The sequence below is a fragment of the Xenopus tropicalis genome, chromosome 3 (genome assembly GCF_000004195.4).
Source record: "Xenopus tropicalis strain Nigerian chromosome 3, UCB_Xtro_10.0, whole genome shotgun sequence".
Taxonomy (NCBI): domain Eukaryota; kingdom Metazoa; phylum Chordata; class Amphibia; order Anura; family Pipidae; genus Xenopus; species Xenopus tropicalis.
Window position 1 is genome coordinate 70281779 of NC_030679.2, and position 24445 is coordinate 70306223.

At 38.3% G+C, this 24445-nt stretch overlaps 1 protein-coding gene across 2 annotated transcripts; it reads left to right on the forward strand.

The window, feature by feature from the left end:
* The first annotated feature begins 875 nt into the window (after window positions 1–875).
* asb15 (ankyrin repeat and SOCS box containing 15) lies at window positions 876–24136 on the forward strand. Of its 2 annotated transcripts, none has more exons than XM_002941830.4 (10): window positions 876–951; window positions 8952–9077; window positions 10481–10533; window positions 10610–10741; window positions 12072–12230; window positions 13338–13583; window positions 15481–15652; window positions 16646–17216; window positions 19608–19761; window positions 23898–24136. In XM_002941830.4, the coding sequence occupies exons 2-10, from the start codon at window positions 8980–8982 to the stop codon at window positions 24071–24073; spliced, it is 1761 nt and encodes a 586-aa protein (XP_002941876.2). In that variant the 5' UTR covers window positions 876–951; window positions 8952–8979; the 3' UTR covers window positions 24074–24136. The 2 variants fall into 2 exon arrangements, with proteins under 2 accessions (XP_002941876.2, XP_031754851.1); XM_031898991.1 differs by lacking the exon at window positions 876–951 and adding an exon at window positions 5493–5569.
* The last annotated feature ends 309 nt before the right edge of the window (window positions 24137–24445 follow it).

The window sequence follows — 24445 nt, forward strand, 5'->3', positions numbered from 1 at the left end:
ACATCTAAAGCAGAGTTTCTATGGAAACCAGCAATGCTATCTCTTCATTGGCTGCTAGACTGGAGGTTGTGTTTAATAATCTGAGCTGGGAAGAACTGAGCATGCCCAGGAGCCAACAACCAAAGCAAATTCCTGAGGGAGGGGGCCAAGTGGGTTACAGGAGGAGAAGGAAATCTAAGTGATTAAGGAGATGTTGCAGCCTTACTATTAACCTCTGGACAACCAGTGTGGCAGGTATTGAAAGATTTCAAAGAGGCTGTTCACTGATTACATTTTTGTTTGTGGGGTTTACATGTCCTTTAAGCACCACTGGAGATGCTGAAAAAGATGTGCAGGTGAGACATTACACTGCAGAAATGTTTCTGTGCCTGCACTCAGGGCCACTGCCTCCACCAATGGCATACTTATTCAGCCCAATCCTGCCTGCAGGTTACAGTCCGAACATAACTAATTGCATTTGCTCAAAAATAGCAACTACTTAAAGCACCAAAATAGTAGCTTAATTTTATGTTGCTAAAAACATTTCTATTCAGAGCAACAAGCTGAACTGTATTAGCCTTTACACAAATAGTACTGTAATGTTAAAAATAATTCTAATAATCCTATGCATTTAACTTTTCCATGAACTAATTTAGCTTTGAATGCAAGTATAATTAATATAATCCATTTTACTGCCTAGGTTTTACATTGATTCATAAATATTTGAATGTATTAAATGCAGCACAGCAGGTCAGGGAATTTAACATCCCCAGCCATATGTTCTAAAGCAATTCTCTGCATGTGGCTTATTTTCCTACCAGGGTATTCTGGAGTAACTGCTTCACAAGGTCAGAGCTTAAATTACCCTGCTACCTCATGTTTAATTTTAGAAATGCTGTGTGACCCATGTACTGCTAGCAACCGCTGCTGTGACAAATAAAGGCCTGTCTGTAACAATGTGGATTGGAAAAGGTGAGAAAATGCTTTATTTGTAGACAACTAAATACCTATACTTCAACAAACAAGTGTTAACCAGCCAATTTTAATTTGTTATTTTTGTCTCCTGGTTAACTAACAGCACCATGCTAGCTGGTTGGCACAGTACAGACTATTGCAATAGAGTGATAACTAGTTTTAGAAACCAGGTAATCTAGGGGCAGATTTATCAAAATGTAAGATTAGCATTCACCACAGAAGAATTTACCTACTTTCTATTCATTCTTATGGGATTTTTAAAAACGTATTTATCAATGGTTGCAAGTTAGAGTTCACCATTTGATACATATGCCCTTAAACATCCCCTAGGAATGAATAGAAAATGGGTTAGTTTGTAGTAGTTTGCTCTAATCTCACATTTTGATAAATCTGCCCCTTAGTTTACATATCTGGTTTAGCTATTATGCTGACTTCAGGCTGGAGGTTTAGCTGCTATTCATACAAATATGAAAACATTCGGTTGGAAGGCATCTGTAAAATATTTGAAGCAGTATGATATAATATAGCTTTCTGTTGACTAATAAATTATTTTCTAAGAGGGAAATAATAGTGCATACATAGTTCTATTATAAGTTATAAGAGGTTATTATAGAGACTGTATCACAATATTCTGTAAAATCTAATTAACTTTACCAAGCCTCTTGGAGGATGTCTATCAAATATATAGTCCAGTGTTATTATTATTATTTATATTTATAAAGTGCCAACATATCCTGTTCACTTTAATACAATAGTTCAGTTTGTCATCATGTTTTATAAAGTTTGAAGTTGGCCAATCCTCCTACTAGGCGCCTATTAAAAATATAGGGTTGCAAATCATTGTGAGTAACCCTGCAAACATGCATTTATAGCTTTAGGATCTGTTATCCAGAAAGTTCCGAATTATGGGAAGACCATCTCCCATAGACTTCATTCTAATCAAATAATTCAGGTTTACAAAAATGATTTCCAATTTTTCTGTACTAATAAAACAGTACCTTATACTTGATCCAAGACATAAGTAATCCTTATTGCTGGCAAGAGATTTATCACGGGTAACTAATCTCTCTGTGGTATTTTTGGTAATTTGTTATTACAGGTATGGGACCTGTTATCCAGAATGCTCGGGACCAGGGGTTTTCTGAGTAAGGGATCTTTCTGTAGTTTGGATCTCCATAACTTAAGTCTGCCAAAAATCATTTAAATATTAAACTAAAAAGGGAAGTTTGAGAACATACTTCATGTTGGGTTGAAAAACGTGAAGTCACTGAATGAAATCTGATCTGTTGTTGGCTCTGCCCACTTTTTCTAACCTTGGACCACAGTTATATAGTAAAAACCACTGTGCAAAGTTTGGGGACCCTGGTTTTAATAATGTCTAAATGGCAGCAATTTAAATTTCTCCACTGAAAGTCGAGTGACATCTGATTGGTGGCTCCGCCCACTTTTTCTAACCTGGAACTGCAGTTACCCAGTGACTAACTCTGCAAAGTTTAGGGACCCTAGGATTAATAGTTAAAGAACGGCAGCAGTTTAAATTTAAACCAATAAAAGTCAATAGGTAAATTGTGATTGGTGGGTGTGCCCACTTTTTCTAACCTTGTCAAAGTCACCCAGTAACAAAAAGTGGGCACCCTGGCATAAATAGTGTGAGAATGACAGCATTCTAAATTTAAACCAAAAAATTAAATGGATGGAATCTGATTGGCTGTTAGTGGCCCAACCCACTTTTCCTATTTTTGAAGTGCAGTCCCCCAGTGACAAACTGTGCAAAGTTTGGGGATTTAGGCATAAAAATTGTGAGACTGACAGCATTTTACACTTCACCATTGAAAGTAAATAGGTGAAATGTGATTAGCTGTTGGTGTCTCCGCCCACTTTTTTCTAACTTTGAATGGCAAATAAAGTTTAACAACTCTGGAAATTTTAAGTATCTGGAATTAATACTTAAATAATGGCATCAGTTAAATATAAACCAATGAAATTTAATGGGTGGAAATGGATTGGCTGTTGGTGGCTCCGCCCACTTGTCCTAACCCTGAATATGTAGTCAGCCAGTGACTGACTGTGCAAAGTTTGGGAACCCTGACATAAATAGTGTGAGAAAGGCAGCATTTTAAATTTAAACCAAAAAAAATCAATAGGTGAAGTTTGATTGGCTGTTGGTGGCTCCACCCACTTTTTAAAACCTAAAAATGCAGTCCCCTAGTGGCCCTGGTGTTAATACTGTGAGAATGGCATCAGGTTGAATTTCCCCATTGAAAACCAATAGTTAAAATCTGATTGGCTGCTGGTGGCTCCACCCACTTTTTCCAACTCTGAACCGCAGTTACCTGGTGACTAGCTCTGCAAAGTTTGGGGACCCTAGTATTAATATTTAAAGGATGGCAGCAGTTTAAATTTAAACATATGAAGTCTATAGGTGGCCCCGCTCACTTTTCTAAACTTGGAACATAGTCACCCAGTGACAAACTGTGCAAAGTTTGGGGACCCTGACATTAAACATGTGAGAATGGCAACACTTAAAATTTCCCCACTGAAAACAATGAAAGATATGTGATTGGCTTTTGGCGGCTCTGCCCACTTTTTCTAACCTTGAGTACAAAGTCACCCAGTGACTGAATGTGCAAAGTTTGGGAACCCTGACACCTAACCAATAAAATTTAATAGGTGAAATCTGATTGGCTGTTGGTGGCTCCGCCCACTTTTTCAAACCTTAAACTGCAGTCCTCTAGTGACCAACTGTAAAAAGTTTGGGGACCCTGGTTTTAATTCTGTGAGAATGGCAGCAGGTTGGATTTCCCATTAAAAGTCTCTGATTGGCTGTTGGTGGCCCCAACCCCTTTAAAAAAGTAGAAAAAAACCTTAAATGCGTAGTCACCCAGTGACTGACTATTGGGACCAAGTGTAAAAAGTTTGGGGACCCTGGGGTTATTACTGTGAGAATGGAAGCAGGTTGAATTTCCGCCAAGTCAATAGATAAAATCTGATTGGCTGTTCACTGCTCCGCCCACTTTTGGGCATCCAGCAATCATCATATTTTCATTCAGGCTGACCCCATGAGTATGAGATTCAAGTTTGGGGAGTGAAGCCTCAAAGCTGTAAGATTGGCAGCAGTTTCAATTTCCCCATAAAAGTCAATGGGTAAAAGTTGATTGGCTGTTGTTTGCCCCTCCCACTTTGGGGGTCATCCAACAAACGTTGCTGTTTCATTCGGGGTGACCCCATGATTATGTTAGTCAAGTTTGGGGGCTGTAGCTTCAAAACTGTAAGTGTGGCAGCAGTTTGAAAATCTTCCCTGTCAAAGTCAATGGAAAAATTGGGGTGTTCGGAGGGGCGCCACAAAAGGACGGGGGATGGGATTGCTTAGAAAAGCACAAGCAACCTGCTCCGCTATTGGGCGAAGAAGTGTGGAGAGTTTGGGTGTTGTACCCCTAAAACTGTAGGAGGAGTAGCATTTAGAAAATGGGGGGGCGCTAAGAATAAGAATAAGAAGTGGAAGAATAAGCCAAAGTCGAAGAACAGTATGTTGGGGTTTTCAACCCAACATAATAACCCAAAAGACTTGTTTACCCTCCAATAAGGATTAATTATACAGTATTAGTTGGGATCAAGTACAAGGTACTGTCAGGGGCGCTTCTGCCATGAGGCGAGTTGAGAAACTCGCCTCAGGCGGCAGAAGCCCCCCAGTTACAAGGGGCGGCAAAAAGCCACTCCTGGTAACTTTAAGAGCCGAATTTCCGGTTTTTAAACCGGAAATTCGGCTCTTCTAGTGCAGAGAGCGCAATTTCGCTCTCTGCGCTAGCGATCAGACAGCCCCCGGACCCGCTCCTGCGCTGGAGAGGTAAGCGCTGGGGAGCGGGAGGGGGGCGGCATCCAGGAGCCGCCTCAGGCGGCAAGAGGGGCCCAAACGACCCTGGGTACTGTTTTATTATTACAGAGAAAAAAAGGTTTACAGGCTAAATATATATATTAATATAAATGGTTCTTATGTATTTTATAGTATATTCATGACTGTGGATTTAAAACGGAATCACTCTGCATTGTGGCCGTGTATTATCTAAACACCTCCACTCTATAGGCTTGCTTGTGCACCCTCATTGTATAGCCACTGGGAATATGTCATTGTTGTTCAGAGCTTAAAATGAAAGGAGAGGAAAGGGGATCCAAAAAGATAAATAGGGCAGCTTTAGGTGGGCAGAAAAAGCAGCGCAGTGACTGAAATATCTGATTAAAAACTATCACATGTTACACATAGTTCTGCAAACTCCCAAAAATATCTTTTGTGCGAAAAACATTTTTCACATTTAGTTTTGTTTTTAGTCTTTTAGTCACATCTAGTCTTGTTTACCAAAGTGATAGTCACATTTTATTACATTGATTGTTTTCCATATACTGGTGTCAGGCATGATTTATGATATTTATGTGCATACAGAAATCCTATAAATGAAGGCAGTGTTGTTATTAAAATTAGAGCAAGAGCAAACCTTCTATTACATTAACAGTATCTGCACTTTATCTCTGGACAGCTGCATGAACAATACCAGCAGTATGTTTATTCTTCATACCTGGATAGTTATGGTTTAAGAGCGGCATTTCATTTTGTGAAAACACTGTAAGTTACCCTTTTATATTGTAGGTGCCATTTCATTTATATATTTACTGTGGGGGCAAAGTATGTACATGTGTATATGGGTGTACCTAGCAACAGTTGCCTAATCCTACGATAAATGTATATTGTATTGAAAAGAAATATGTATTTGTAGTTGTTATAAACAATAACCATTGCAATTTTTATTGTACAGTTTTTGTTTGCATTTTGTTACCCATGGTTTTGGTGTTTTAAGATTTAAAATAATTATTATTTTGATTATCTAACTAATTATTGTTCTAAAATATTGCTTTCCTGACAGAATTTCTTTTAATGATATCTTAGTAATGATCTTGTATAGGGTATGATTTTCAGGATTTCAGGTGCTCTTGCAGCACCCAAAACAATTAAACACATTAAAACATGAATGAACACAGCTTTACAATATATGCTCATGAGTATTTTAGGGGAGGCTATGCCTTGTGACCCTGTTCTGTACCCTGTGCAGTGATACAGTGTGCAGTTATACTCAGTCCAGGCATCCAGGTAAAACAACTGGTTATGGTGTGCACCCTACATTTAAATTCAAAAAGTTGTACTAAAACCTAAATGAAGAGCTGCACTCATTGTTACTGTCATATATATGTATGGGGTGTGATATTCAAAGTACATATATACATAAAATAGAAGAAAAAACCCTGTCAGAGCACAATTCTATTCATAAAGATAATTACAGCGCTTATGTGTTATAGCTGTTTAAAAATATTACTTTATATTGATAACAAAGCAATCAGTTTTTTTTCCAATGTGTATTTTTTGTACTCTGTAAGATAGATAGATAGATAGATAGATAGATAGATAGATAGATAGATAGATACGCAGCACTGTACAATCTTACAAAATACACAATTACACACAGGGAGGACAAGTGTTATAATAAATACAATAAATAAGTAAAAATACAAAGAGATTAAGTGCCATGTGGTATGAGACACAGTAGGAAGGAAGTCCCTGCCCCGTAGAGCTTACAATCTAAGTGGTCTGGAAACATACAGGCACAAATTGGAAGGTAGGAGTATGTACAAGATATGGGTCAAGACTAAATAAAATAGCATTTTAGTGCTCCAGAAGGTAGCTGTCAGCTCCGTGTGCTCCGTGGCGCGTGTGTCCGCACGGGCGCGCGGCAGCGCCGGCGTAGATATGCGCCGGAACGATGCCGCACATGGGCGCGCGTCTGGGCGTGCGTTACGCGCAGGCGCGCGACTAAACGCGCGTCATGCGCGGGCGTGCGACTAGGCGCGCGCGCACGGGGGCGCGAGATTACGCACGCCGCGTATTGACGCACGTTGCGTATTGACGTTGCGCGCATGCTCCCTGCGGATTTAAGGACGCCCAGGCCTAACACACTTTGCGAAGTGATCTTTTGCCTGCAAATTGACACTAAGCGTTCCTGAATCCTCCTGACTGTTCTTCTGACTTCTGATTTTGGCTCGGCTTCTGGTTATTCTTCTGATCATCCCCTGGCTTGTTTTCGGACTCTGATTCTCGGTTTGACCTCGGCTTGTTTCTCGACTACCCCTGCTTCATAGTGCCTGTTTGCGTTACTACTGTACAAAGACTGTTGTTACCGGCTTTCTCATCAACGGCACTACTGCTATTCTTCAGCTGGGCCTGTTACTGTCTCCACATCCGGTATTCAGGTCCAGTGGGAAGCGCAGGAGAGGCTACTAATCATCAGACTACCGTGATACCTGATAGTAGCATTGGAGTTGTTCCTTAAAGGAACAGTAACATTAAAAAATGAAAGAGCTTTAAAGTAATAGAAATATAATGCACTGTTGCCCTGCACTGGTAAAACTGGGGTGTTTGCTACAGTAACACTACTATAATTTATATAATAAGCTGCTGTGTAGCCACAGGGGCAGCCATTCAAGCTGGAAAAAAGGAGAAAAGGCACAGGTTACGTAGCAGATAACAGATAAGTTCTGTAGAATACAATAGTGTTTTATCTGTTATCTGCTATGTGCCTGTGCCTTTTCTCCTTTGAATGGCTGCCCCCATGGCTATATAGCAGCTTATTTATATAAATTATAGTAGACTTTCTGAAGTAAACACACAACTTTTACCAGTGCAGGGCAGCAGCACATAATATTTTAGTTACTTTTATACACTTTCATTTTTTGGTGTTACTGTTCCTTTAAAGAGAGTGTTCCCTACGGAGGGATTCAGGATAAAATAAGGGGCAGTGAGATAGAAAGGTTTAAGATGAGATGGATAGAGTAAAAAGGCGGAGGCTCTGAGAGGAGTGGAAAAGACGACCAGGAACGTGCAGGGAGACCAGTGAAGAAATGTAGTGAGGAGCAGAGGAGTGAAGGGCTTTGAATGTTAGCAGAAGGATTTTATATGCTATCCTTTGCTTAACAGGTAACCATGCTAGAGAGCTTACATAGGGCTAAACAGGTTCCCTCTTAGGAGAGAGCAGGAGGATCGTGGCAGCAGAGTTTAATGTTGATTGCAGGGGAGAGAGGTGGGAGTCTGGGAGGCCGGTTAGTAGGAGATTGCAGTAATCTTTTTTTTATTATTACAGAGAAAAAGAAAATCATCACATTTAATAAGACTCCCATAATCCCTTATTTTAGAGTTTTGCAATGCCTTTCATGCCCCTCTCCCGTCTAAGTTCCTGGCTCAGCTCTTACTTAGCATGGTGCTATTGTCCTGTCATTCCGTCTTAGCTACGGCCTCTGTTTAGGTCTCATTCTCCCTGCCCCTCCATATCTGATTCACCTGCCCCCCCCCCTCGCATGATGCCGATCCTGTCTCCCTTTCCCTGTTCCCTCTCCGGTCTTTCTCCCCCTATCAACAACAGTCTCATATATTCGCTCCCTGGCACTCAGTGTCTGCTCCGTCTGCACTCCCCCTTGCATGACTCCTCTCAGGTCTCAAACAGTGTCTCCCTGGTCTCACTTCCCCCTCCCTTCCACCCACTGTCTCAAGTTTAGTTCAACCTTGCTCTCAAGTCTAGCTCCCCCTCCCACATAAATCCTCGGTGACTTATAATATCTTTATAAATTACAGTAGGGGGTACATTATCCACTATATATGTGTTTGTTCATACACACACATATATATTAATCTGATTTAATTTCACCCTTCACCCTGCATGCACGCCCTCCTGTTTTTATGTGTAGAGGCCAAAGGGGAATTATATTTTATAAAATCAATGAGAAGAGTAAGCGAAAGGAGATTTATGTTAAATTCCATATAGTTAACAGCATGCTGTGTAATATAATATTGTACTGAGTAAAATAAATTGCTCTACACTGCTCACATGGCACAATATCTGTGATATGGACAGGTTTATTGATGTTTCAGTTTAATAAACTCAATAAACTATTTTATTTTTAAGACCATATGGATTCCTAAGAAATAAGAGAATGGAGGAAGCTGAAGAAGATCAGTTAAGTAACTATGAAATCCAATACGCTATTCAAGAATCCTTGGGATCCAATGTACCTTCATGTTACCAAGACAGGTTGGAGGCATTAATATTACTCTTGCTTTTTTTTTATAAAGGTTTTCCCTGATAATACTGATTTGTACCAAAGTCAGATTTATGGCCCATTTATTTGGAAAGTAAATACATTTGTGAAGAGGAAACTATTAAATCTTATTCCAAAGCCCCACTTTTTAGCTGGTCATGCCCCTAGTGACACCAGATGCCAAATCCATGGTTTAAAGATGTTGTGTGCTTGAACTGACTAAAGTTCAGTTCTAACTTACAGCTGATCTCACACTAGCTTCCATAAGTAAATAATATGTATTTGCTAATGGGTATTTACATTAGCAATCAAGAGTTATACATTTGAGATCAGAAATAGACTGATTAGATTTAATAATTTAAGAATCTGTTTTTTTTTTCTTTTAAGAAATATGTGAGACACGCCACTTTAAGAAAGACTGTTTGGCATTTTCTGCATGTAGTTGAACTTAAACTACACACAAATCAAAATAATTAACAAGGGATACCTTTTTATATCTATTTTTACTTACACAGGCTGCTAAAAATCATTCCTGTGCTTTGTATTAGTAACCCTAGGAGAAGCTTAATTATGCTGGTGACATTTAAAGTGGTTACCATGTCACACTTGACATTTTTAATTCTCCCAAGTAGTTCACTGTCATTTTCTTCATACTCATTTTGCATTATATTAATTAAATGACAGTTTAATAGCTGAACACTATTATTGTACAGCATGCCAGTTACTTATTCCATTAGAAAAATCATGACAAAGGTCAAATGGATTACTTCTTGTCAGATAAACACTGAGAAACGTGAACCAAAGGGTGACCAAATATCTCATTAAGGAAGTAGGCATGTATCTTTTAAGAGACTCTTACTTGGCAGTTGTAAAGTTAGTCCTGCACATGCCACTTTTAGTTGCCAGATTATACATATATTCAGATTAAACGTTACTTAAGTAAATATTAATATATTTAATTACATCTCTTAATGGGCACTTTACAGAGTCATGGCAGTGTGCAAAGTACAAAAAATGGGTACAAACTACAACCACACTTTACGCTGAGAGACAGAGGGTTCATTTGGCAGCTCTGTATTTATAAAGTTTGGGCTAGGGGAGGCATGACCGCCCTCTAGGCCAATAATTCAATCTTTCTCAATAAAATTGACTATTGCTATTGCTATATAACATTGCTCACCACTGCATCCACTGTATCTATAACTGTGCTAAAGTTCTTTTTTTGGTAAATGCACTATTTCAGTATTTTGTTGATTTTGCATGTAGCTATGAAGTATTTTTTATGAAGTTTTTATGAAGTAGTAGCTATGAAGTGTGAAGTGAAGTGTATGTTGTTCTTTGTTGTGGATCCTATGGCACACATGCCTTACATTTTTTTTCCTTTTATTTTAAATAGATTTGTGCCTACAAGTGAAATAAACAAAAAAATTGTATCCGCAATTAAACAAGGTAACGTACAACTGTTAGATTAAAATATTTCCAGGTACAAGGTGCAATGTTACAATGCATTTGTTTTTATTTTCAGGAGAAATTACTGAATTACAGAAATATATGAGCTATAAATATGCACTCGATGAAGCTGATGAAAAAGGCTGGTTTCCCTTGCATGAAGCCTGCGTTCAACCAATTCGGCAAATCACTGAAGTTATTCTTGATGGTGAGTTTGCTTATGATTCACAATAGAACAACAGATGTAATACTGTCTTTTCATCTGTTGTACATATAGATTTTTTTAGGCATGTGTAGAATTGATTTCATATACATTTGCATGTGTTAAAAATTGTTAGGGTCAGTGAAATCACTAATACAATATTAAAAAATATTTATAAGACAAAAAAAAACATTTTTTAGTCCCCTTTACCACTGTTTGTGTTATCATGTTGTACATAACAGTGCTGGGCTTAGGCAAGGAGGCATCCACGGCAAGGAGTTCTATATCACATACCCTTCCCAGGCTCGCCAGAGAAAACATCCTCTCTGGACCTCCAGTTCCCTCACCCAAGCCCCAAACCCTGAACTAGGGGTAGGTAGATGTATGTGGGGTAATGTGCATAGCACCCCCACCGCTGCACCCTGGGCACGTACTTCTTCTGTCTACCCATAGTTCCAGCCCTAGGATATACATGAACTAAAAACAGAACAAAAATCACAAGTAGTGTACCGCTAGTATGGCACATTAACATTTCATATATGTCTACCTTTCATAAATTGATACTGACACATTCCTCTGTTTTTACAGAAACGATACTAGAATTGTTAAAACCCTGCCTCGCACAATGTTTTCTTAAAGGAAGCGTAAAATCTGGCATGGGCCAATATTTTAGACACTTTATTTTTAATCTTGATTACTAACCTCCTATCACCAGCCAATTACTTTTTTTGTCTCTAAATCTCTGTAGCAGTATAGCCTTTTTTTCAGTCAGTGTTGCATTGTGCACCAAAAACAGCATTAGTGTGTAATTCGTTGGGTACAGGTTGCATGTAAGAAGAAGAACACACAATAGGAGCCCTGCAACTGACACCTCATTCAGGCTTGTACCAATGCACTCTGCAGTTTATTAAAGCAGGCTGAATCATCTGACTGGCCCTAGCTTGGCACAAATCAAAGAGTGTGTATAGGAACAAATACCTTTGTTAACAGGGTTTAAGTTCACACAATTTTCTGAACGATTCTTTACTTTTCACTTGCATGTACATTTGGAAATGTTTCATATAATGGGACAGGGATCAGTCCAAGGTTCTTATAATTTGCAGCACCAAAGTAAACAGTAACCTATCAGAGCCTTACATAGCCCCATCATTCTAGATGTTTGCCAACCAATGGGGGCCATTTTGGATGTTTCTGTATGAGCTCAGTCCCTCTCACTTCATTAAACACAGTTTAGAAGAGAAATCAGTAACATAGATAGCATAGCACAATTCATCTGTGAAGATGTATTTTAGTAAGATGTTTTGGTCGCTTTTTTTTGTTTCTGTTATTAATACAGCAGTCTATAAGACTTCATGGGAGCAGAAGACTAATGATGGAGAAACACCACTGACCCTTGCTGCAAAAGCTGGCCTGCTTGAAAATGTGAAAGCCCTTCTAGAAAAAGGGGTCTGGCCAATCACCAAGAACAGCAGAGGGGAATCTCCTCTTCTTTTAGGTGTGTTAAAGGTTAAATAACAGTTTTTTCCATATCTATTCAGCTTTTAGGATGTCAGTTTTATTCAAATGTCAATTACCTTGAGAATTAGGTTCCTGTTTTAGGTAAAACCTAACTACCGGTGACTAGACATTGGGGAGCTAGACCCCTGCACCAACAGAACACCAGAACAAATGTTGACAGCTTGTTACCTTACAATTCAGTTGCACAGCTGACACTGATTACCTCCTTCTAATAGGGTACAACCTGTGCAGCTTTTTATTTGCTGATAATAAGAGCTCATCAGATGTACGAAATTAATCTGGGAGATACAGTATATATCTAATTTCCACAACCTTCCCTTATATTACATTACAGTGTATATACATATACATTTGTGAATGTAGCTAGGTCACCCTTTTATATAAGAGCAACTATAATTGTTTAGATTCAGTTTTAACATAAATTATGCAGCTTGTTTATTGGTTCTGATTTTATATTATTATAGATTATATGAAGCATTGTTTGACTGAGGGTCAAGGCCAAGCATTTCTAGGGTGTGCTCTTGGCAACACTGGTTGGCACAGCATATTGAACAAAGCAATAAACCGATTCTTTAGGAATTTTGTAGCCTGTATAGTAAAGGTGAAATTTTAAATAGCAACAAAACATATTAAAAAGCCAAGTCTTTCATCTGATTTATGGCTTTAACAGAGACTGAAGGAAATCTATCTTTATGGAAAACGATTTCAAATAGGTATACACGTTTACACAAGTGGGAATCTAATGAACCCTTTTGTTAACCATGCAGAAAATGGAGCAGTGTGTGAGACAGTACCTCTGAGTTTATACACTGGAAACTAAGTGATTTGATAGTTTTTCTTTTTTTACTGCATTGCTAGCAGGGCCATCAGATCCTATTTTTATTCTGTAACCATGTTTGTTGACCCATGTTTGCTACAAATTATTGTTGTGTGATGTAACTTGTTGTCTTTATATACATAAATGATGATGAGGATGATATACATACCTTACCAGTACTGGCAGTGACAAACGGCCAGATGAGAAGTACTTAAAAGTAGTCACAACATAACATACTTTCCTCTCTATTTTGCTTGACCTTTTCAGCAATTAGGATTGGGAATTATGACATGGCAGCCACTCTAATTGATTACAACTGCACAATTAATCAGCCATGTGTAAAACGATGGTCGGCTATGCATGAAGCAGCCAAACAAGGGCGCAGAGATCTTGTATCTTTATTACTAAAAAATGGAGGCAATGTCAGTCTGGAAGATGGCTTTGGTGTGACACCCTTAGGAGTTGCTGCTGAATATGGGCACTGTGATATACTGGAACAACTCATTCATAAAGGTATTTTCCATGCACACACACACATCTTCTTATTTTTCCTTTTCCCTCACAGTGTCTTAAATACCCTTGGGATATTAATGAAATATTTAATCCTATCAAGTGTTGGGTTGTAGTGTGCATTACCTGCCACTGTACTTGGCCATAGGGCCTTATTAAAGGTATTTCCTGTGCTGAGTTCCTTGCATATCTCAAATGCAGACCACTGTTCCACCTCTTTAAATGATAAAAACTGATCCAACATATATATATAGCAGTAAGCTAGGAAACTTTTACTATTTTACAGATATATTGTTTCATGTCTGTGTAGTTATTGCATCAGGATCTGCTATTTTAGATGTCACAGTGCCATGGATGTTGTAATTTCATTGCATTATACTTAACAATTGTTACATCTAGTATAAATAAATTTAAAGCAACTGGACTTGTTTAGTAATCATTGAATTGTTTAGTAATTTCAATGATTACTAAACAAGTCCAGTTGCTTTAAATTTATTTATACTAGATATACCATGACCTGGATGAATGAAAATCTTCATAGACAAAACAATTGTTACGTTTAAATACAAAGGGATTTCACAAGAATTCACAAGAATTTGAGAGAAGCTGTCAACAAGGAATTTTTTTAAGAGGAGGCCTCTCACTTGGTTACAAACCAAACATACAGCAATAAAAATTATATTTTGTTCAGAAATTGCACCTTGAGACCCAAAGACAACTTTTACTCCTGACCAATAGAATGCTTCATTTGATGCTCCATGGAAGCATAGCCACATGGAAATAGCTAGGAATATATTACTTCACTGGAATCTAACATATAAATGTCAGTCAATTTACAAACTCCTTTTAAATAAGTGTTAAATAGGCTGCCTGCAAAACAGATCTGTGCCACATATATGATGGGAGTGTCCTGCTATTCAGTCACTATGGAGTACAGCACTCTTCCACAGATATCCTTAAGAAACAGAAGGAATTATACATCACATCATCTTTGCATTGAGAGCAGACAATCCCTCCTTTTCTACTCTAATTTACATAATTAATGAGATTATGACTACAGATCATCCCAAGTGTTTTTGGCTCAATGCACAAATTCATTAAAACCTAGGACTGTGTATGGGACCATACCTCCAGATTAGTAAATACTTATATAGAAAAGAATAGTACTGTCATGGCACTGTAATAACCTTTCATTGATAGCTTATATAGGTTGTTAAAAGCAAATCTTGCATAATTGTTTAGATATAACATAATCTGTGCCACACAATGTTTTTATACTACTAACCAGTGTGCTTTTCCTTACCCCTATAATAGACATGTAATACATGTAAACTGTGTATTGTGATCAATGGGAAACCCAATGAAACTTAAAATTAAAAAAGAAACCCTGGCTAATGGAAAGTACCAAGAAGAGAGATCTAATGGGCTGTTTATGGACAATGCTGGACTGCTGTAATTTACTGGTCACTAACTCAAAGAAAACCATAATCTATTGTTTCCAAATTGTTGTATGAAGAAACCAAAAGCCACATTCCTCCATTCAGTAAAGGTTGAGGATCTCTTATCTGGATGTCTTATCTGAGGAGAACTGTATTTCCATTTTTAAGCGATCTTAGTTTTTATTTTTGCCACTATTTTCAAGACCTAAATACATTTTCTGTTTTACTATACTCCTTTTCTAAGCACTTTTTAAATAGGAAGCCTTGCAAATATAAAAGTGAAGAATGGGATGATTTTACAGAAAAATTATGGTATACTTACCATACTTGTAACTCCATACTATAATTAGGTGTTTTTAAAACATATAACATACTGTATGCCTGCAGCAAATGCTTTTCTACATTGCTTATGCTATTCTACATTTACATCCAGTATAAGTAACCATTTCCTATGATATTAGGTGGGGATGTCAACTTTCAAGCACATGATGGATCTTCAGTGCTGTCTGATGCAGCTACTGGGGGAGACCCAGATTGTATAGCTCTGCTTTTGGAATATGGAGCAAGTGGCAATATTCCTGACAAAGAAGGATATCTTCCCATACACAAGGCCGCTTATGGAGGACATTACCTGTGAGTACAGCTTACTAATAGGAATTATGAATGTAAAAAAATGTATGTTTCAGTTACACTATGTGACACATTCATTCTAAATGGTATGATATAGGCAAGCCTGCATAAAAACATTCTGACTTGTTTTTGGAATGAAACATAGAATAACATTAAATATTTTATGAAAGAAGGAACAGAAACAACCATAAGGCATAGTATGTATTAAAATACAGATTAGGAATGTCTGTAAGTACAGTTTAAACTAAACAGATAAGTAATAAATGAACTGCCAGTGCTGAAAATACACACACATGTATATATATATATATATATATATATATATATATATATATAGAAAAACAGAATGTCGGCACTCACAGGGTTTCCATGGGGATAATCACTGGCAGTCAGTCATATTTCAAGGTGCAATCAAAAAAGGAGTTTATTAGTCCAACGTTTCAGTTCCCTACTGGAACTTTCGTCAGGGAAACCTTCCCTGACGAAAGTTCCAGTAGGGAACTGAAACGTTGGACTAATAAACTCCTTTTTTGATTGCACCTTGAAATATGACTGACTGCCAGTGATTATCCCCATGGAAACCCTGTGAGTGCCGACATTCTGTTTTTCTATTTAAAATTTTGCTGCTCTGGCACCCAGGTATTGCATTTGAACTTTGGTGTGCTCTTCATCCTGCACTCTATATATATATATATATATATATATATCTATATATACATGTTTGTGTTATTGCTGCACAAGGGGGTCACACCAAACATTTTCTCAATAAATGCATGGCCAAATATAATTATATTTGCTTCATTTGTTTAATTAAGGGTTTCTTCATCTGTTTTTAGAGCTTGTTTGAAAATCAGATGATGTTTTAGGTCACATTCATATTAATATAGAAAATGTTAAAGGGTTCACAAACTTTTGAGAACCATTGTATAAATAAACACACGTGTGTTCCCTTTTTCCTGTGTATTAATGATTACTTACAACAACACTTCTGTTTAGAGCACTGAAATACCTTATTCCTGCAACATCAAAAAATGCAATTAAGAGAAGCGGATTAAGTCCAGTCCATTCGGCAACAGATGGTCAGAATTTACAGTGTCTGGAACTGCTTATTGAAAATGACTTTGATGTCAATGAAGTATTGGCTGAACATGTATCCGAAAACTATGGGGATAAAAGGAAAACTGCTTTATTCTTTGCAGTATCCAACAAAGATGTTTCCTGCACCGAGACACTTTTAAAATATGGTGCTTGTCCGAACAAAGACCCTTTAAATTGTCTATTAGTGGCTGTAAGAGATGGAAGTCATGAAATAGTGAGACTGCTCTTGGCACATAAAGCTGATGTTAACTGCTATTTCATGCTGGTGAATGACACTCATTTCCCAAGTGCAATCCAATACGCTCTCAGTGATGAGATTATGTTAAGGATGCTGGCAAATAATGGTTATCGCGTTGATCTTTGTTTTGATTGCATGCATGGGGATATGTTTGGAGGCTCTTTCACTTGGCCAGCCTTAGAAGAGGATACATTGCCTGGATGGACATCATGTGTTATAAAAGATATACCTGTAAGTATAAAATATGTCCTTATTCCTTGGTTTTTGCTTTATTAATACACAAAATGTGATATTGTCAGACAAAAACTACTGTACCTAGTCAGCTGCTTTTTTAAATGCAAGGTACAATGAACACTGTGTATAAAAAAAAAACAAAGAATGTGAAAAACATGTACCATAATTTTCAACCCCATCATATACTCATATTTAAATAACATGACTTTAGAACCACTTTAGAAGCCATGATTATTACTGATCCTTTCAACAGCAGTTTCTGGTGCATTCATTGGTAGAATTCCTGCTGAAGCATTGAGAGAAACACAGCTATGCAGTTGGGAGAAGTGCTCTTGTTTATTGTTTCTCAACAACATAATATGATTTGAAAGCACATGCGTCATATTTGAAAAGCGCAGCTTGTCACCTAGCCTTTACAGCTCTGACATTGCTATGATGAGCTTTTAAATTGTTGTTATATAAAGTATTTTGTTAAAGAAATGATTGATTCTAAAAGGAAAACTTGGGTAACTAAACTGATACTGAACTGAACTGGCACAGATTTGGTTATTGTTTGTGCTTTTAAAAAGGAGGGTCGTACCTTGACTTCTTGCTTTCAGAACCAGAACAAAAAAGGTTAATCAGAAAAGGGATTCTGGGGAATGAAGTCTGCCCTCTATCAATGTTCCTCTAAGCCGAGACCTCATGTGGCACACACACATTTTAAGGCCAGGGAATGCAACAAATTGTAGCATGTACAAAGAATTGCGAGCAAACACACCATTTAACCACCTCACCAGCTTTAAAAGTGCACATGAAAGATATTTCTTATGGACTAGAGCAGTGATCCCCAACCAGTGGTTCATGAGCAACATGTTACTCACCAACCCCTTGGATGTTGCTCGCAGGGGCCTCAAAGTAGGTGTTTATTTTTGAATTTCTGGCTTGGTGGCAAGTTTGCCAAACAGAGTTTAAAGTTTAAACCCAAACAGAGCCTTCCATAGGCTCTTGGCTTCTTGAAGTGCAAACATCAAAGGGCTGATAAAGAAAGCCCAGCAAAGACTACTTTTCTGAGGATTTTGAGGAAAAACCATCTACCTATAAATCTGCTTCTTGCCTTTTATCATTGTTCCATCGAAAGCATACTTACGTATGGATTATGTGTGTGGTTTGGTGGCTGCACTACTAAAGATGCAAAAGCACTCCATAGGGTTGTTAGGTCAGCAGAGGATATAACTGATTGCTCGCTCCCCACCCTGGAACACATTTACAGCTTCCGTTGTCGAAAACAAGCTATGGACATTGTACATGATTCGACTCATCCTGGCCACTGTCTCTTGCCATCGGGGAAGAGATATAGAGTAATGAAAGCTAGAACAAATAGGTTGAGAAATAGCATCTATTCAAAAGAAATTATGGCCCTGAATATGAAATATTGAAGTACAGCCGGTATTGTTGCTAAAAGGTTTTGCTTTGAGTTGTTCTTTGCCTCTTTTAAATTTTGTTGTTTATGTGACAAGGACAATAAAGATATATTCTATTCAAATATCCAATTATAGCTCTTATTTGGCACCCCATGAACTTTTTCCATGCATGTGTTGCTCCCCAACATGTTTTCCATTTGAATGTGGCTCACGGGTAAAAAAGGTTGGGGATCCCTGGACTAGAGTGAACATTACCCCCATCTACACCTTGTTTGCAGGCACAGCTATGACACCAATCATGTTTGGCAAAAAAAAGATTGATATGGATTTCATTTTAGAGTTTGCAACTCCAACCTGTGGGCCAGTACAGTGAAAACAATGTTGGCATGTATGGATACTGTAGGGTTATTTAAACTAGATTAATGTAAAATCCACACGCTGCATGGCTAATCAGCAATGAACTTAGAGGTACACTGCAAACTGCACTGTAGTGGGGTATGTACCCATTAAGCACCCCTGTATTTAGATGTTATTATAAAATATATTTATACAGGGCTACAGTAGCACAACCCAACAACCAAAAACACAAGGGAAGAACTGACAACCCTTTAACTCACAACCCAGAATCTAACGAGGTGAACCTATATGGAGGGTAAACTACATTCACCTTAATTCCCTTTCCTCAATAAGATGGTTCTTTTGCAGGCAACCTGACTTAAAGTAGAGTGCCCTTCCCCATAGATATACTGATGCAGCAAGACCCTGCTTTTTATTAGCCACAAACAAACACAGTATCACCATACAATAATAAGGAAAAAAGAAGGGTATCAGTTTTAAATATGTCACAATTTAGGTTAGACTAATTTGGTCATGTTCATTTTCTATTCTATTATTAGACTTAATTTGCCTTGCTCATTTGTAATTTAAATTAAATAATGGAATAACTTGTATTTTCACATGCCTAACATCCTTTTTTCTTCCTCAGTTTTGTGATTTTGTTACTGTATCCTGGATGAGACATTTGGTGGGAAAAGTAGTCAGAATATTGGTGGATTACATGGATTATGTTCCAATCTGCACAAAATTGAAAGCAGCATTGGAAATACAGAAAGAATGGGCAGAAATACAGGAGATTATCGGTATGTTAAAATTCTATGAGTTGTATCTGTTCTATCTTTGCATGCTGACATATAAACAATAACTATAATACTTACCATTATTCCCAAGGTAACAGGCTAATCCTATAAAACTACAATTTTCCAGTTTATACTATTTGTGTAAAACTCCACGTAGCTTAACTGATTAAGCATACACCGCTGAATAATACATTTTTCAAATGTTACATGACATAAAAAGCTCGAAAACAATGACCAGTGCAAGCCTGGGTCCTGCCTCCTATCCAGTTACCCTTCCAAGTTTATATACTTTCCCCAATGACCCCACTCTACCCAGTTAGCCCCTCAACTTACTAACTGCACCTTTTTATTACCTCTGGAGCTCTGAGACAAGCCACCCCCACCAAAAATGACTATACAAACCTTCCAGCAACTAGGGAGGGAATAAGGCCCTTAATAAGCCTAAGGGCATGGCCATAATCAACCTACAAGTCTAGGTGCTATTGCAGTGCCACTTTCCATTAATGCAAGTAAAATAATGAAAGCAAACACTTGGTTAGTTGTAATGGACTTTTGGCTTTGTGCAGATATAGCAGTTATTGCCCAATATAGTAGTTATTTTACTTAGGGAAAGAAATATGTTGGATGCCTGTGTTTCACAATTCATATGTATGTATGTATATTTTTATTTATAAAGCGCTACTTATGTACGCAGCGCTGTACAGTAGAATACATTAATACAAACAGGGGGTTAATAAGATAATAGATAAATACAAAGTATAACAATAAATACAAATAAATACAAGATACAGTAACAGTTGCAATAAGTTAAGAGTCATAGGCAACAAGAGGATGGAGGTCCCTGCCCCGTAGAGCTTACAATCTATATGGGAGGGTAACTTACAGACACAATTAGGCAAATATAAGTGCTGTAGGTCACAGTGGGTGACAGTACAATATAAGTGCTGATTCCCAGATCAGGTGCTGGGCGAGTGCTCCAAAAGGTAGTCTTTTAGTTTAGTTTGTATTCATATGCAATAATCAAAGCAATTAATGTAATGCATTCATGAGACACTTCTGGGCTTTAATCTACTGCCTAGGTTTTTGGTTTTTTTAAAAATATTTTTAAACCACAGGAATAAAATAATACCTCAAAATAGAATAATCTTAACTGTGCCTATAGTAAATATATTGACAAAGAAATAAAGTTAAATTCAAGTAATTCCAGAAACCACATCTTTTTTAATGATTAGATGTCTTGGCCTCCAAAATCAAAGCATGTATGTAAAGAGGGGAAGAGGTTGAAGGAAAGAAGGGTGGTGGAGGGTGGACTCTTTCCTGTCTTATATACACTGGATCAAGGTAAAAGGAGAATGCAAGTCAAAATTTAAAAAGCATACTGCCCAATAGTCCTCCTATTGTTTAGTAAAAACGCCACACTTTTGGCTCACCTAATCAAATATTTACTCAGTCACACTTACTTCACATTTTCTAGAACAGGCAGCCATCTCTAAAAAGGTATTCTCCCTTCCTTTCCCTCCTTGCTTCATACTGCACACGTGTTTCATTCCCTCCCCCCCCCCTCTGCCAGATCTACTTCTGATTGGCTGGTGGGCATGTGTAGCTCAGAACAGGGGACAGGATCAAGTTACACACATGCTCAGAGAATAGGAAGGCTGCCACTGGCAGTCTACAGGAAGGGGAGAGAGATTTCAGTGATATCACTGTAGTCTTCACACTGCTGTAGGCTGCCAGCACCATATCTCAGAGAAGCAAGCAGGGATCTGGGAATTTAGATATGCAGTAAGTACTTAAAAAGAATGCCTTCAGACTTACTTTTAATTTATATTAACCTTTCATTGTCCTTTAAATCACAGAAACACTCCATGACAAGAAACACTCCTTAGAAACACATATCCTAAGACCTATGTTAAACCTCTTAATTCCTAAGAACACTTATAGGGGCGCTATTGAATCTAATTTGTATAGCCATTTGACATTAACTACACACTAACTTACCTTGTCAAGATACAACTGGCTCCTAGCAATCTTAGACTGGATTAACTTATACCACCAACTGAACCTAACAAAAACTGAACTGATTATCTTTCCACCTAAAGCTGGCCATACATGCACCAATAATATCTTTCGTACGATGTTCGGTGCGTGTGTGGCAACTTGGTGAGGCGACTGATATCGTTGGAGGCTACAGATATTACAGAGATGAAGGCGCCCAAGCAAAATCTATGTTCAGGGCTGAATCGGCAAAAGGAGGTAGAAATCCTATTGTTTCTACCTCCATATCTGACGATTCAGCCCTGAACATCAGTGGAGGGTTGGAACGATCTTTTGTGTGACCGATGGTCGCACGAAAGATCGAAAATCGCCACGTGTGTGCCCAGCTTAAGCCTGGTCCTACTCCCTCTTTTCCTATCTCTATTGATGGCATGCTCATTAACCCTGTCAACTCAGCACTTGTCTGGTGGTGATCTTTGACTCCTCTTTCACCTTCTCTGATCATATTAACCACTGTCAAAACCTGTTACTTACACAGTAAAGCCGTCCCTTTCTTTCACCTGCAACAGCTAAGACGCTCATAAATGCTCTCATATTATCCCAACTAGACTACTGTGACCTTATCATGGCTTCCCATTTAACTAAGAATAACTTTCAAACTCCTTCTCACAACCTTTAAGGGCTGTGGCACACGGGGAGATTAGTCGACCGCGACAAATCTCCCTTGTAACGGGCGACTAATCTCCCCGATATGACATCCCACCGGCGAGAATGTAAATCGGCGGTGGGATGGCATACGCCGTGCCAGCGATTTGCCGAAATCGACGAAGTTGCCTCGGAAGGCATCTTCCGTGATCGCGGCGCTGCGTATGCCATCCCACTGGCGATTTGCATTCTCGCCAGTGGGATGACATATCGGGGAGATTAGTCGCCCACGACAAGGGAGATTTGTCACGGGTGACTAATCTCCCCGTGTTACTGGCCGACTCCTCCGTTCCTCTTAGAGCAACCACAAGCGCCACTACTACTGCCGTTTCCCGACGTAAACCTTTCTGCCTTGCTTTACCTTACATTTGGAATGCCCTCCCTGAATTCCTCCGGAGAGAATCCTCCCTCAGTTTCTTCAGAACTAAACTCTAAAATGAATACTTTTGTGGCACTCACTTAGCACCTGAGAAGCTGGGAACTGGCACTTATATAGCAGTGTCACCCACTGTAACCTGCAGCACTAAATACCCTCCCCCATTATAAACTCTATAGGGCAGGGACCTCCATCCTCTTGTCTCTTTGACACTTAACTCTGTGGAATCTTTAATGCAACTGTACTTTTTATTTATTTGTATTTATCATACTTTTAATTTTAAAGCACAAGGAAAGGCAAAGTCACTTGGGGGGTGACCTAGGTAATTGCTTACCTTGTACCCCGGGCTGGTGCCCCTGTTAGGAGAAAACAGCACCAGCCCGGGGCACCTGGGGCAATGCGATTCCTGCTTCGTTAAGATGTGATGTTAAGCGCATGCACAGTAGAGTGAAAAGCTGACTTTTCTGTTAAAGTTCGGCTTTTCACTCTACTGCGCATGCACACGCGGCGATACAGGAAGGAGGAAGCACTGCAGGGACCCCGGGCTGGTGCGGTTTTCTCCTAACAGGGGCACCAGCCGGGGTAAAAGGTAGGTGATTAAAGTCACTTGGGGGTGCCTAACATTTTGGCACCCCCAAGTGACTTTGCCTTTCCATGTCCTTTAAAGGGTAGAATGAATTATTTGCAATGTAAACAGTGCAACAAATGACAAAATCCCTTTATATGAGTTTATACAAAACTAAGCACAATTCAATGAGCAGGGTTCAATTCAGTGAGAAAAACTCATGGACGTGACATTTAAGTTGCAGTTGAATTCAGAAAAACCTATCTCACTGCTTATGAATTGAATTAGGAGAAGTTTTTTCTCCTCGAATTGAATTGCGTCCATAAGTTTTTGTGTAATAAACCATTAGATAACTTTTTCTCACTGAACTGAATCAGGCCCAGTATGTAATGAACTGGCACCATGAGTAACGTAATTAATAAATAACTATTCAAAGTAATAATTCAATTTTGTAATTTATTTAATTTATGTAATTTATTATAATTTTCTTCACTTCAGGAAATCCTCGTCCCTTAAAGCATTTGTGTCGGTTAAAATTACGAAAATTAATTGGCCTGGAGGATCTGCACAGACCATCTTCAATGAAGAAATTCTTGATTCCACCTTTGCTTAAATCGTATATAATGTATAAAGAATATGATTTATATGGTAAAGGACTGAGCTTAGACACATGATACAGACAAACAAAAATAATCCATTCATGTTATACCATACCATTTGCCCTTTTTTTTATACATACAGTGGTGTGAAAAACTATTTGCCCCCTTCCTGATTTCTTATTCTTTGGCATGTTTGTCACACTTAAATGTTTCTGCTCATCAAAAACCGTTAATTATTAGTCAAAGATAACATAATTGAACACAAAATGCAGTTTTTAAATGAAGGTTTACGTTATTAAGGGAGAAAAAAAAACTCCAAATCTACATGGCCCTGTGTGAAAAAGTGATTGCCCCCCTTGTTAAAAAATAACTTAACTGTGGTTTATCACACCTGAGTTCAATTTCTGTAGTCACCCCCAGGCGTGTTTATTGCCACACCTGTTTCAA

Excerpts from the sequence above, each read along its gene's own strand:
- asb15 (XM_002941830.4), top strand. The coding sequence starts at position 8,980 with ATGGAGGAAGCTGAAGAAGATCAGTTAAGTAACTATGAAATCCAATAC. Across the intron at positions 13,584-15,480 it reads GGAACAACTCATTCATAAAG|GTGGGGATGTCAACTTTCAA; the intron begins GTATTTTCCATG and ends CTATGATATTAG. Across the intron at positions 19,762-23,897 it reads AGAAATACAGGAGATTATCG|GAAATCCTCGTCCCTTAAAG; the intron begins GTATGTTAAAAT and ends TCTTCACTTCAG.